This window comes from Micromesistius poutassou, assembly GCF_964030765.1.
Source record: "Micromesistius poutassou genome assembly, chromosome: 22".
Classification (NCBI taxonomy): domain Eukaryota; kingdom Metazoa; phylum Chordata; class Actinopteri; order Gadiformes; family Gadidae; genus Micromesistius; species Micromesistius poutassou.
This window is the reverse complement of record NC_140292.1, coordinates 6,244,778-6,259,693: the sequence shown is the minus strand read 5'-3', so window position 1 is coordinate 6,259,693 and position 14,916 is coordinate 6,244,778. Positions and strand designations below refer to the sequence as shown.

Sequence of the window (14,916 nt, the reverse complement as noted above, 5' to 3'; positions counted from 1 at the left end):
AACCAAGAGAAAAAAAAAATCTTTGCTTGCTTTACAAATAAAGGGTTCACTCGGTTGTGACAAATCGATTAACGTTACACATTTTCTATGGTCCGGTTACGTTTCACTCTATTGGCAAAGAGGTGTTTTACTTAGTTTGTGTATACATGCAAACAAACAAAATCGCTCTTATTTCAGCCAAGTTAAATGGAACGTCAAGGTGATTAATACACTTCGTCGACCGTGACTCGTGAGGTGTAAACAATTAAAGTGTGAGTGATTATGAGGCTCTGATCCTGTTCTTAAAGGTCTGGATGTGTAGAATATTAATGGTTCTCTGACTCATGGCTACCCATCACTTGACCCCAGTAAGATTAAACTTGTGCTGGATCTTTCACATTTATCATCTCCTATCAGCTCTTTGCCACGTCCACCTTTTTGCAACATTCCTGATGTAAAACACATACATAAATACATACATACATACATACATGTAAACTTACATTAAATACAGTACAATATACATACGTATATACATGCACGTATCAAACCGAGAAACCTATAATAATCTAAATCAGACGGACCACCTAGAGCTCTCATGGGAATTATAGAGCTGTTTTCTGTCACCTTTCGAAACAAGGACATGGAGGATCAAGGGAAGCTTTTATAACATGAGAAACTGTAACATACTTTTACACTGGTAGTGCTGGACCCATTTGTATATGTCCCTAGAGTCATGGTCAAGGATGTTATGTTTTATTGGCTCATGTTGGGTTAGCATTGGCAACATCATGGGGCCAACCTCACTTTTGATCGACCGATTCAAGGGACGCAGGTAGGTAAGTGGAGGTGATGTCAAAGGTAGGACATTTAAAGCGGCACTATGTAGGCATCTTTCGTCTGCAGCCAGCAATTATTGAATACATTTCAATTAATTTAAAAAAATGAAGGGGTGGGCGTATACTGTACTAGTCTCTACTACTGGTCTGGTCAAGCCAAGTGTCCCTATAACCCCTCATTTATATGTAATTTTGCCTAATCACTGTTGGTGAAGTTACACATATGCATATGTGTACTGACCACACAAGGTTAACAATCAAATAACATCAGGATGAATGGTATTAAGCAAAAAACCCTGAATAGTTGCAGTAAGCCTATAGATCAAAACATCAGCCTAATCCCTAGATGGGAGGTATCGGTTGGTGTGGTGACCTCGCAGGGAAGGTCACTGCTGTGTTACAACGCTCTCTAGTTTCCAAACAACAGACGGCTTGAATTCACAACAAAAGCAAAACTCAAGGTCAGGCTTTTAAACCAAGCAACGAATGGACCACACACTGCTCAGCACGATTATATCTCAAGGAGCAGTTAATTAATCAGATGTGATTAATTTTTCTAGGGCTTAGAGACATAACGTAGGCCTACTTGGTTAGTGCTTGTTTATCTTCACGTTAACATCACTGAAAGGACATGACGTTTATAAATGAAACGTTTCACCCTTATTGTCTGTGATTGACATGTAAAATCAAACAGATTAAACCCGTCAGAGTAAGTTCGTCGACTCTTTGAGTTACCTAAATGATAAAGGCATTTTTTCCAAATGGGTACTTGTAAATATATATCTATATATATTTGTACGTTTGATAATTGTATTTAGCAGTATAATCTATATATATGCCTCGAGTGTTCATACAGTTTATAGAACCTTTCGTCACACATTTGATGTATTGTATTTATTTATGTATTATATAGTAGTACTTGACAGATGTTTCGTATTATATTTAAATACCCTAAGTATAAATATCATAAAATTGCCAAAATAGCCAGGACTGTATGATACCCAACGCTGGTATTCACGCATGCGCAAAGCACTGCATCGGGACGGGTGGAGGAGGAGAGGACTTTTGTTTATGTCGTGCCAGCTAACCGTTAGCCGCATTTAAGAAGTCATCTTTGCCCGAAGCAATCTCTCTTAGCGAGCCAATTGGGGTAGTAGGACGTAGTGGCAACTTGATACTACATTACTAGCGCGTTATTAGACATGATATAGATACATCTGGAAATCGACTGTCAAGCGTCCTTAAAATATTATATAGCGAGTTTTGTTTATCTTCTTGCTAGCCTGCTTGCTTGCTAACTAGCTTACGTTATAGCTCTATATAGCAAGGGCTGCCAACGCCGTTGTCCTCTGGGTGTCACATAACGGATTGGAGCAAGGACTGTAAGTATACTTTTAGGACGATTTTGAACTCTGGCATTATATTGTTCTGTTTTAAGCTTTACCAGATGTCTAAATCAAGCCAACTAGCCATAGCCCTGTCAAATGCTATTTCAATCGTATACCTCACATTGTATCGAATCATCTTTAGATAACTGAAAAGCTACTGTCTGCTATCTAGACTCTCATTTGAGAAAGCCTCTTATTTGAAGCACAGCAACATACATTAATCCTATTTACTTGGAACAGAGTGTTATGGATATTTTGGTCCAGTCAAGTGGGGGACCAAACGGTGCATTGTTCACAGATTAATGAATGTATCACGTTAAGTCTTTAAGGCGCTAACCAAACGACACTTAAAACAGGTTTTCAAATAATCAGCTGTTCTCTGATCCCCCTCCCAGGTTGCTTGAGGAACTGGAACTGGAACTGGAACAGGAACTGGAACACACCATATTTGGCCTTCCTCCCCTGCCCCCCCACAACACACTCTTTACCCCTGGCCCAATTTGAAAAAGAGGGTATCGCCCCTTTTCCCGTCCTGAACCCCCCGCTGGGCATAAAGCGTCGCGGAGGACACGAGCCACGATGTCCATCACGAACACGCCCACCAGCAGCGACGCCTGCCTGAGCATCGTGCACAGCCTCATGTGCCACCGGCAGGGCGGCGAGAGCGAGAGCTTCGCCAAGCGGGCGATCGAGAGCCTGGTGAAGAAGCTGAAGGAGAAGAAGGACGAGCTGGACTCCCTCATCACCGCCATCACCACCAACGGCGCGCACCCCAGCAAGTGCGTCACCATCCAGCGCACTCTGGACGGGCGCCTGCAGGTACGCAGACGACGGGCGCCATGGCGACCCCAGACCGGTTGGATACCTGGTAGGCCGGTGTCGTAGTTGGATTGTTTCCCCTTTTTACTTCAATGTATTCATCTCTGACTCCGTGCGACCAGTACCTAATGTACGCTTGAGTAATGCCGTCGTTTAGGTGAATTGCTAAATTGAATAGTCTTCTCCATCACTAATCTCCATAGCCTAATATGAAATAGCCCTGTATACCTAGCATGACTATAAAACTCCCCTGTATCTCCTCAACCGAGCATGACTATAAAACTCCCCTGTATCTCCTCACCTTACCACGGCTGTAAAACTCCCCCTGTTTCTCCACAACCTAACATGACTATATCTCCCCCTGTTTCTCCACAACCTAACATGACTATAACACCCCGTGTATCTCCTCAACCTAACATGACTAAAACGCCCCCTGTGTCTCCGCAACCCAACATTGGGTCTCGCTCTGCTCGGTCCTTCCAGGTGGCCGGGCGTAAAGGGTTCCCCCACGTGGTCTACGCCAGGCTGTGGCGCTGGCCCGACCTCCACAAGAACGAGCTGAAGCACGTCAAGTACTGCCAGTACGCCTTTGACCTGAAGGCGGACAACGTGTGCGTCAACCCCTACCACTACGAGAGGGTCGTCTCCCCGGGGATTGGTGAGTGGTGGTGGCTGCGGGTGGGAGGATGATCCATCCATGTCTCATTGATGAAGAAAATGACTTAAAAAATCAATTAAACGTCAACGTCTTCTCCTTCTGTGTTTTGTTTTCCTCCCAGATCTGTCGGGGCTGACGCTGTCTAGTGCAGGTAGGAGGAGATTCTCTTGGTGTTGTTGTGCTGTTACGGCCCGTGCGGAGTCCCTGTGTCTAACCGTGGGCCCTCGCTAGGGCTGAGCAGTTACACATAATGTTATAAAAATCGCATTATGGCCAAGTGCGATATCAAAATCTGCAATTTTAGGTGTTATACATTATAAATTATAAATCGAGTGCTGTTGAGGTGGCACTTGGCCTGCAGGTTTGTTACAGTAGTAGTACAGTAGTACTTTCAGTGTAAAAGTAAAATTGCGATTCCAAAAAAGTATCTATTAAGGCAATCTTCCTATTGGTCAAAATAACCCGCAGTACGTTAACCATTGTTGACCATATTGTTAAAACCCTAGTCCTCCGTTACTGTTTCCTTCTCTCCTAGGCCCCCTAATGGTCAAGGATGAGTATGACTTTGACAACCAGCAGTCCCACTCCAGCTCTGAGAGCCACCTCCAGACCATACAGCACCCCCCTTCACGGTCCGGACCCCCCGAGGGCTTCAGCACCCCCACTCTGCTGCCCCTGTCGGAGGGCAGCACCTCGGCCTCGGCCTCTGTGTTCTCCAGCATCACCGCCGGCCCCTCAAGTAGGACCCCACCCTACACTCATCCACTTGTTGCTGCTTATGTTTTCGGAAATGCAAACATTGGTGTGATCTGTATTCAGCAGCTTGTTAGACAAAGAAAAACAAATCAAAGACATTTCTCTGGGCCCGCGGGGACTTTGGTCATATTCCACTATCCGACCTCCCATGCATGAAGAATTTATGATGAAAATAGATCCACTGATGCAAGATTCGTGCCAGTACGTTTTAGCATGAAGTAAATGCGATGTGACATTCAATAATCTGTGTGGTGGATAATAAATGTATCTCATCATGTTAAGATTCCACCCCTAACTGGAGCCGGAACAACAGCTTCCCCCCGTCCGTGCCCCAGCATCAGAACGGCCATCTCCAGCACCATCCACCCATGCCCCACACAGGCCACTACTGTGAGTAACCCCCAGGATACCCTGCTGTTACTCAACCCTTTCAGCGTTTCAAAACACACTTAAGACATAAGCATTCATAGTGGATGCCCATTCATAAATACATTTCGTGTTTTGTCTCAGGGCCAGTCGCTAACGAAATAGCATTCCAGCCTCCCATATCCAACCACCCAGGTCGGTACCACCCATCAGTGATTAGTAGTAGTGATTCCCATTAAGACCATTGGATCTGTGAGGTCACTTACTGTGTTTATCGCCCCCCCACCCCCACCCACCCACCCCAGCTCCTGAATACTGGTGCTCCATCGCCTACTTTGAGATGGACGTGCAGGTGGGGGAGACGTTCAAGGTGCCCTCCACCTGCCCCACCGTGACGGTGGATGGCTACGTGGACCCGTCCGGGGGCGACCGCTTCTGCCTGGGGCAGCTGAGCAACGTCCACCGCACGGACAACATCGAGAGGGCCAGGTACCCAGCCCCCCCCCCCCCCCCCCACGGTTAACACAGCGGCCGTACCACAGTACATCTCATGTATTTAGCGTGACGCTATTGTCCACTTTGAAATGCTTTTCTCCATTTTTTTAACATAAAGGAGCATTTAACTGACTTGAGTATTTGGGTGCCAACTAGCATCCGCGGTAATAACTAACGATCGCTCAGGAGGCAGAGCGGGTTGCCTTGTAACCGAACGCTTGTGTACGCTTTGGATAAAGGCGTCTGCTAAATGTAATGTGACTAGTCGTGAACATCCCCATCAATAGCAATGCCTGTGATTTGTTGGAGTGCTTATTGCCAAGTTGTACCGGAAGTAGCAAATAAGTAAGCAAATCCACTGCACACCTGAAATGGAGCTGGATGTACGGACACATATGGGGGCCCCCCCCAGAAGGCCCTCCGCTCTAATTGTATACCATTTTGCCCCCCCCCCCCCCCCACCTCTGTCTCCCCGTCCCAGGCTCCACATCGGCAAGGGCGTCCAGCTGGAGTGTAAGGGGGAGGGCGATGTATGGGTGCGTTGCCTTAGCGACCACGCCGTGTTTGTGCAAAGCTACTACCTGGACCGCGAGGCCGGCCGCGCGCCCGGAGACGCCGTGCACAAGATCTACCCCAGCGCTTACATCAAGGTACCTCCCCCCCCTCCCTCGCTCCCATCGTGATGAGCCTGCTAGCAGACAGACACGTTTATCCAGACAGACCTGCAGGGAACTTGAGATGCATGTCATTATCGCGCCCCTTTAAGGCTCAGGATAAGATTAGATCAGATGATACGGTTCAGGTTGGGATAAAGTGTATAGATTATGGTCCTAACCTTCCACATGGGGGCTCGCTTTCACACAGGGATATCGCATTATCCATCCGTTTTCACAGTCCCCAATGCCTTTTGAAAGACGGTTAGAAAATGTGCAGATGAACTGTTGACATTTTCTCCACAAGATATTTCATCGCATATAAGTGTGTAATGGCTACATCCCTCTGTGATATGCCATGGTTAAATTATATTACTATTATTGAAGCCTGCCTCCCGCTAGGTCCAGTCCACCATGAGAAGCCTGCAGCACGGTCACCCTGTCTCTCTGTCCCCCAGGTGTTTGACCATGTCTCTCTCTGTCCCCCAGGTGTTTGACCATGTCTCTCTCTGTCCCCCAGGTGTTTGACCATGTCTCTCTCTGTCCCCCAGGTGTTTGACCATGTCTCTCTCTGTCCCCCAGGTGTTTGACCATGTCTCTCTCTGTCCCCCAGGTGTTTGACCATGTCTCTCTCTGTCCCCCAGGTGTTTGACCTGCGTCAGTGTAACCGCCAGATGCAGCAGCAGGCTGCCACTGCGCAGGCGGCGGCGGCGGCCCAGGCTGCAGCCGTGGCCGGGAACATCCCAGGACCGGGCTCCGTGGGGGGCATCGCTCCGGCCATCAGTGAGTCCCCCTTCCACCCATCCCCTTGTGACTTTGAGAAAGTGATGGCCAACTGAAAATGAATTCTGTAGACATGGTTTTAAAGGGGAGCCAAACCTCAACACCAAGTGTAGATTGGTTTGCATTAGAGGACTTTAAATGTGTTAAATATGATGCTATTACATGCAGAACTACTAACTAATAAATTATAGAACCAATCAAGTAAGTGAGTTGGCTTTGGAAGTTCCATCTTTCCCTGTCGACTTTCACTTCTAAACGTTATAAACACAAATCTTAGTAGAGGGAAGGGATTCATTATGAGCCAACATGGCCATCCAATGGAGGACATGTGTAATGACACTGCTGCTGACCAATTTAAACCCCCCCCCTCTAACCATACACAACCCCCCCCCCCCCCACCGTCCCTCCCCAGGTCTGTCGGCCGCGGCGGGCATCGGCGTGGACGACCTGCGGCGCCTGTGCATCCTGCGCATGAGCTTCGTCAAGGGCTGGGGGCCAGACTACCCCCGGCAGAGCATCAAGGAGACCCCGTGCTGGATCGAGATCCACCTGCACCGGGCCCTGCAGCTGTTGGACGAGGTGCTGCACACCATGCCCATCGCAGACCCCCAGCCACTCGACTGAGCCTCAGCAACCCCGACCCCCAACCCGGAACTCCTAACTATGGGAAACCGAACCGTATCATAACGCCAGACTTTTACTTTGAAGGCCCGTCTGTGTTGGAGCAGTGTGGGGGGGGGGGGACCGGGTGAGATCACAGTAGCTCGTCGGACCAGGGCTCTTACTGTTTCAAATAGGATGGAGGGATTGGAGGGTGTTTGGGGGATGTGAGCCTCAGACGTTAACCATCAAGTGTCTGAGGCTCCCCGCTGGAGACACCTCCTCAAAACGTCCTCCTTTCTGTTTGGTCTTTGTAATGAATGTCGGAAATGTGTGTTAAGTCGTGTACTTTGCTGTTTTTCTATTTTGTTGTTAAACTTTGATGTATCTTTGTGCTACCATGAAAGCGTTTGGTAAGATGCTGACCGTGGGAAGAAGTGCGACGGGGTCATGGGGGAGATTGCATGCCTTGATGTGTAGGGCGGTTTAGGTGTGGATGTGTGTGAAGACACTAGAACTGATAACTTTGAGAATAGTTTTAATACATAAAATGCATGCGTCCTGCAATAGATATAAAGTACTAAGTCAAGGGTGAGAGATATGATCTTATGGCAGGTAAATGTGTTTATAAAGTGGCCAAATGGCGGTCTTCGTCAAGGTTAATGAAAATGGTAAAAGATTTATTCAAGAAATGTCTTATAAGATGGAAGTAGTTGTTTGGCTTTTAATTTTAATTTAACATTTTTTTTTACTGAATTAGACATTTTTATGAACATACCTCAGCACGTCTTCCAAGAAGTTCATTATCACTTGTCAATGCATTAATGAAACTTTAAGTTTCAAAACTAAAATCAACAGTAACTGACATTTTGTCCTAATGGAAAGGTTGCCAACCATACGTCAGATGTTATACTTAGTTATACTTAGTGTTATATTTACCAACATTAGTAATTTTTGTATTAGCTACCCATATCATGAACATGTATTATCACCTCAACTAATGTTTACCTTTTTTGTCTAAGTAAATTGTATAATCTCAGTCATATGTGGTTGTTTTATATCGGCATATCCTACCATGTAAAGATGCTAAATGTTTTTGATAAATTAATGTAAAAAGCAAATCGATTTTAACATCCCCGTAAGTCTGTTTAACATGCTACACATTCAATCAGTTGAAGCACTATTTTCATGGCACACCAAATATTCCTCAGTTTTGGGACACAAGGTTAACTGTGAGGAAGTTCAAGCCATAATGATGCCAAATGCACCCCACATCCAAAGTCTCTCTCTCTCACACACACACACACACGGAGGAATCAGGGAGCGATGCGTGTAGACCCTTTTCAGGTTTTAGTTTGCAATAGCTGGAGTACTTTGAGGTGTGTCTGTGGTTCAGCGAAGGTCAATCTAACTTTCATGTTGTCTTTGTGATGTCAGTTCTCAGCACTATTACGCAAAAGCATTTAAATAGAACCAGGCGTCAAGTTAGTCATTTTCCATTAGTGTTGCCGTATTTTATACGCTTTCTTACCTTTGCAACATTGAACCAGTTGTTAAATATTCAACTAAACTAATATGTGCATTTTGTGCTAGTGCTGATTATCGAAATCTGTGTTCCCAGCAGATATGGCATTCTGCTTACATACGTGGTCTAAAAGATGTCAGTAACATGTTTGAATATGATGGAATAAAATCAATAGACAAAGCATGTGATTGTGTGCCCTTCACAACTTGGTATATGATTGAACTCAGAAAGTACAGGCTTTCAACAAGAAAAAAGTTTATTACTGATAAAGACAAGCCACAAATTTTAAGAAAACAACACTAATAAGCTAGCCTGAGCCGAGATCTGAAATATTCAGAAAACCAAACTACATGTGTCTTAATAGTACCTATATTCATCAATACGACACACTAAATAATAATATGTCTTTATAAATATAAAAGTCCCCCAGTTGTAACTTTTTTAATGCAAAATACACAATACAAATCACCCTTTTAAAACGCATTGGTTTGCTCTTGCCAAATTTGAAAAGATACGGTCTACAAGAAAGGAATTTAAACCACACAAATAGAGCCACAAGGAGTCCGTGTGTATATATTAGATACTATACAATTATCCAAAAAGAGAAACATGAGAGAGAAACCACAAAAGCACGGTCGCCAACGATTTGATCAAAACAAAATAACGAATTGACAAAATCAAATAGTTAAAACATAAATAAATACAAATTTCCAATTAGTTATTTACATTTTTTTTCCTTTTCAAAACGAGGGTAAATTTAAACAACAAAACGTTCCCAAATGCCACTGCCAAATACTTGTGCTTGCATTAGAGCGTGCTACAGATGGCCACAACTCAATACACCAATGGCACTTGAAAACAGCCAACCGAGAACATCTGAACGTAACACAGCATTCGGAGGAGCGAATATTTAAAAATAAAACCGGAAAGAAAGTTAAAAAAAAGAAAAAAACTCACAATCATGAAGAAATTTATCTCATTTTGGATAGCGTCACTGCTACCCTTCTTTTCTCAAGAGTAGTACATGTAATACAGTAAAATGCTCAATCCATCTGCAGGGTTATCCACCGTGTGTGTGTGTGTGTGTGTGTGTGTGTGTGTGTGTGTGTGTGTGTGTGTGTGTGTGTGTGTGTGTGTGTGTGTGTGTGTGTGTGTGTGTGTGTGTGTGTGTGTGTGTGTGTGTGTGTGAGGCCAACAGCGATCAATGGTGTGCTCTGGCTATAGGGTGAAAAATCAAAGGCACTGGAGTCTGCTATAGGAGAAGGGGGGAGGGAGGGGGGGGGGGGCACTGAAGCTGCCTGTTGTGCAGATGGTGAGTCATTTCCCTAGCTTCTAGCTGTATTCATGGGGTCATGTTGGAGTAGCTTATGTTTTGAAAAGTAATCTAGCTTGAAATGGGTTTCATTTGTAAAAGTTTTTTTAAGCATGTTTTTTTTTTTTTTACAAAAAAAAAACAAAAAACAATATCATACAATATGTGAACAAATAAAACTTGTGTTGGCAGCAGTGGCATAAGTCCAGTGTTAACCAGGCAGGCATTGATAAAGTAAAAGATAAATCAGATTCACCGTCTGGCACGTATTTTGAGAAAAATAGGAGCCACGCGGCCCTCCGTAGGCGTGTCCACACAGCACTTAAGAATTCTAAAGCACAAAATGTATATTTTGTAGTCGTTTTTCAGTCCAGGCACAAAAATCCACAGAAATGAACACCTACAGCTTTTCATATGACGAGCGAGTTTGAGATTTCAGTTAAAAAAAAAAAAAAAAAATGCTACGATGAGCAAAAAAACCAAACAAATAAAGAGTAAAACCCCATTAAGAATGGCTTCATGTTGTCATGAACCTCTATGCCTCATCTAGATAGTTAGTTAAATATTTAGGAACATATATCAAGATATTTAGCAGCCCACATCACTGAAAATCACTAAGGTCTTTGGGTATGGGGAGGATTGCCAACTGGGAGTCTGGCTGTTGGGAGGGCGGTAAGGTACCACATGTTCAGGGTCTAAAGTCAAAGAAAAAAAAGTAAAAAAAACGAAGCTTCTGTTTCAAAGCAAGTGTAAACCATCCCCTCCTGAACGTGTGAGCAGTGATCAGGGACTCCAGTGAACGTAAACGTGTCCGGTCTCTCGCTACTTAGAGCAGGGGGGCCTCTCTCTCCGCCTGGCAGGACGCGTACGAAAGCGGCTATCAGGGCCGCGAGCGGCTCTTATGACGGCGGCGGCGGTAGGTCACCCGTGCGGTATAGGGTGGTCAGTGCAATGCTCATCAATACATTATTTAGGACGATTTTTCGGGGAGGAGTCAGATTTGATTACAGGAGTGATAACGAAACACTTGAGGAACGCAAGTCTGAATGGGTTCATAACGTACGAAAACAAAAAAAAATCGAAAACATACAGGATCATTGTAAAGGAACACTACAGTGTGTATGCTGGCAGCATTAGCATTAGTTCAGTGCTGGGCCACGTTGAAGCAATTTCTACATTTAGCCATTTAATTATCTGACTCACACACACACGTTGTTGTGTGTGTGTGTGTGTGTGTGTCAGACAATTACTGATTAGGTCATGATTTATCTTTCTTTAAAACAAATTACAAAAAAAAGGAAATCCTCAAAATACCTTTCAAGTCTCTCCGTATAGCCGCCCCCGTTCTACGGCTTGCAGTAACCATGCAATCTGGGCCACCTGTCCATAGCTCATCATAATAATCCTAATAATAAACGCATCGCTTGGTTGTCAATTCAATTGAGCGTCTGAGTTGATAGGTGATCCCCAGCCTGAGCAAGAGGTCTTATCTATAGCCTCACTTACCAGCTCCTTAAAGACCGCTACGACAAACGGTCAAAACAACAAGGAGGAAATATAAATATAAATATAAATGGTGGTTTTAGGCCCATGTTGTAGCAACTGTGAATGCTTCTACAGTCAACTGTTCACTATAGTGACAATGAGTAGGGGCGGTGGATGGTGTTGGGACTCATTAAGCGTGGTCGAGCTGGAATGAGTTTGTTGGATGGAGACGATGCGGTGTGTGTTTGTACATCATGCGTTGGCGTGGCCCTTCAGATTGCACGGTAACGCAGGGCCGTGAACAGAGCCAGAGTCTGCCGGTTCCCTCCCCAGCCAGCAGTACGGTGACCATTTCAACCGTTCACATCTCTTCAAGACCATTTTATGTTACAGGTGCATAAGAACATCTAGAGATTGAAAAATAAAAAGCATAATAAATACCAATAAATTAACAATCCAAAAGTTAACAAAAACAAAAAACGTCATCAGTGAAGTCGATCTCGTACAATGCAACATCTTCGCTTTCCACAACCGGTAATTCGGATAAAACAAAAAAATAGAAAACTGGTACAGTAGTATGCACTTTGAGGACCATCGCAGCAGCTCAGTAGGCCATAGTGGAGAGTCCCGTCCCGTGGGTTCGAGTCAGTGACAGGAAAAATGCAGAAGCAGTGAATAAAGCATGCGACGGAATCCACCGAGGTCAAACACGTTCCTATGGATCACCAGTAGTTCACGGTTACTCCCAGCGTTTACATTACAGGAAATCCAACCTTCGAAAAGGATAATCAACCGAAAACAATAAAATCAAAAAAATAATAATATCCAGTTGGGAGCGCTTTTTTTTTTTTGTCGTCATCGTCATATTTTTCAAACCATCGATTTGCTCCACAAAGACTACGCACGGCGGTTCAAGTACACGTTTTACTCTTTCGAGAACAAAAGTTGGTCCCCGTATCCATCCCATTTCACAGTCTATCAACCAATCAGAAAAGAGGAGCTACCCACAGAACTCACAGATAATCACATTGGAGAAGCCCGCACGCCCTCCCGCTCACCAAGGTTACAAACAAAAGTAGTGTATCATATATAGACTATATCTTTAAAATATCAAAATATCTACTTTTGGTCCTCTGTACAAACATGATTTTGAAGCAGGGGTAAGGGGGGTGACACAGGGGAGAGAGAAGAAAAAGAAGGAGGAAAGGGGAAAGTGTGGCAAAGGTGTGAAAAAGTGATAGAAAAGCGGTGTACAGTATAGTCTTTTGTATGGCGAGGTGTGTGTGTGTGTGTGTGTGTGTGTGTGTGTGTGTGTGTGTGTGTGTGTGTGTGTGTGTCTCTCAGGAGTGGGGGGGGGGGGCAGGGCAAAGGGCTGGCAGCTGGCACCACTGGTTTGAGGTAGGGTGACTGATGGATCAACATACACAGACACAGGCACACAGGAGAATCAAAACAAAACACAAATAAACTCAGGCACATATAGCTGCACACGGAAACACACACACACACACACACACACACACGCACGCACACTCACGCACGCACAATCACACGTCCACCCACTAGTGGGGCACGCCAGGCGCGGGACCGGGCAAGGCGAGGGAAAAAGAGCCCACGATCGAGAGCTGAACTTAACATCACGTGTGACTAAAACGGAAAAATAGACCGCAATCGACCGGGCCGTTTCCCTATGTGAGCCCTGCCTGCCGACCCTGGTGTCCAGGCTGATAACATCCAGCCCAAATCCAGCCACCGGTCACCAGACACAGCTAGTGGCTAGTGGGGGGGGGGGGGGGGAGGGGGGGAGAGGGGGAGCGAGGGAGGGGACCGCACAGCCGTGCCCACGAAGAACAGCTGCATTGGAGGAGGATTAAGGCACTATGATAAAGCCGAGGTACATAAAATCCCTGACATTCCTTCTGCTCTGCGACATGGCACCGTGGGACAGACACCAGCTATATAGAGATAGAAATATGTATATATAAGTGTACGGTGGCCCGGAGGGGCCGGGTGAAAGGGTGGAAAAAACGCAAAGCTACCCTGGTTCGGTGGTACCTTGGTTCGGTGGGTTGGTTTGTTTGTTTGTTTGTTGTTGTTTTTTGGTCCGTCTTTAACTCAGGAAATCTCAATGGGAAAAGGAACTGCAAAGATACGAGGAACGGAAAAAAATATATTCTTGTAGCTGAATGCATTAAAAGATAAGAACAAATAACAAAAAGTGTAAAAGAGCCATCCGTAATAATGCATTAAGATTACGAAAATAAAAAGGAGAAGAAAGAGGGGGTCAAGGAGGGGGTCACACCAACCACACCCCTCTTGTGTATATATACACTAGTCGTAGCAGCACACAGTACAGTACATCTCTTCTGGCTTGCCTTCTGGGTGTGTGCGTGTGCGTGCCTGTGTGTGTGCGTGAGCGTGCCTGTGTGTGTGTGAGCGTGGCTCCCCCAGGCAGTGCTGGTCGATTTAAGACGGCCGAATGTTCAGACAAAAGGGAGGGAAACTAATGAAGAGAAGAAGGCAGATGAGCCTATCATACAGCGATGTTATATAAGATATGTTATATACACAAAAATAAGATGACACAGGCCCTCAAAAGCTCCTTATCCGACGATTGGAATGTATCGCAATAATAATTGTAATCAGGGGGGGTGGGGGGGATGCAATTATTTCTTTCAATAAATTAAAAACATTTTTCTTCCTTTTTTTTTACGAAAATAATACAGAAAGGATAGCACCGTGAGATTTTGAGTCCTTAACTACATTTTTAAACCAACCCCACACACACACACACACACACACACACACACACACACACACACACACACACACACACACACACACACACACACACACACACACACACACACACACACACACACACACACAAGAGTCCGGCCAATCAATTGACTTTGCTGATCTGGGACCTGTGACTTGGATTTGAGCTGTAAGACATCAGTAGTATACATGGTGTTTATTTAGATTTTTTTTTTTTTTTGAAGTTCCCTTTTTTTTGTCTCACAGGTGAAATGCATTCTTCATTATACAAACGATCCCCCACCCGCTGTCTACATAACTCAGCAGCACATATTTGCACACACCAACGGTACCGACTGCGACATTTTTGTGGCCCCCAAAGTATCAGGATCTCCACACACCTCCACTCTGCAGGCTCGATGAGCAAAGAGCGTTGACGGCAACAAGTGCAAGACACGCACGCGACTAAGAAGCCAAACACCCGGGAAAGTAAAGGCCAAA

General features: G+C 45.0%; 1 protein-coding gene across 1 annotated transcript; it reads left to right on the top strand.

The window, feature by feature from the left end:
* Positions 1-1,899: 1,899 nt before the first annotated feature.
* Positions 1,900-9,042, top strand: smad4a (SMAD family member 4a). The gene is made up of 11 exons (XM_084486594.1): positions 1,900-2,200; positions 2,602-3,025; positions 3,509-3,683; positions 3,805-3,834; positions 4,219-4,422; positions 4,722-4,829; positions 4,950-5,000; positions 5,111-5,294; positions 5,782-5,950; positions 6,598-6,736; positions 7,149-9,042. Exons 2-11 carry the CDS (start codon positions 2,786-2,788, stop codon positions 7,358-7,360), a joined length of 1,512 nt encoding a protein of 503 aa, XP_084342720.1. The 5' UTR covers positions 1,900-2,200; positions 2,602-2,785; the 3' UTR covers positions 7,361-9,042.
* The last annotated feature ends 5,874 nt before the right edge of the window (positions 9,043-14,916 follow it).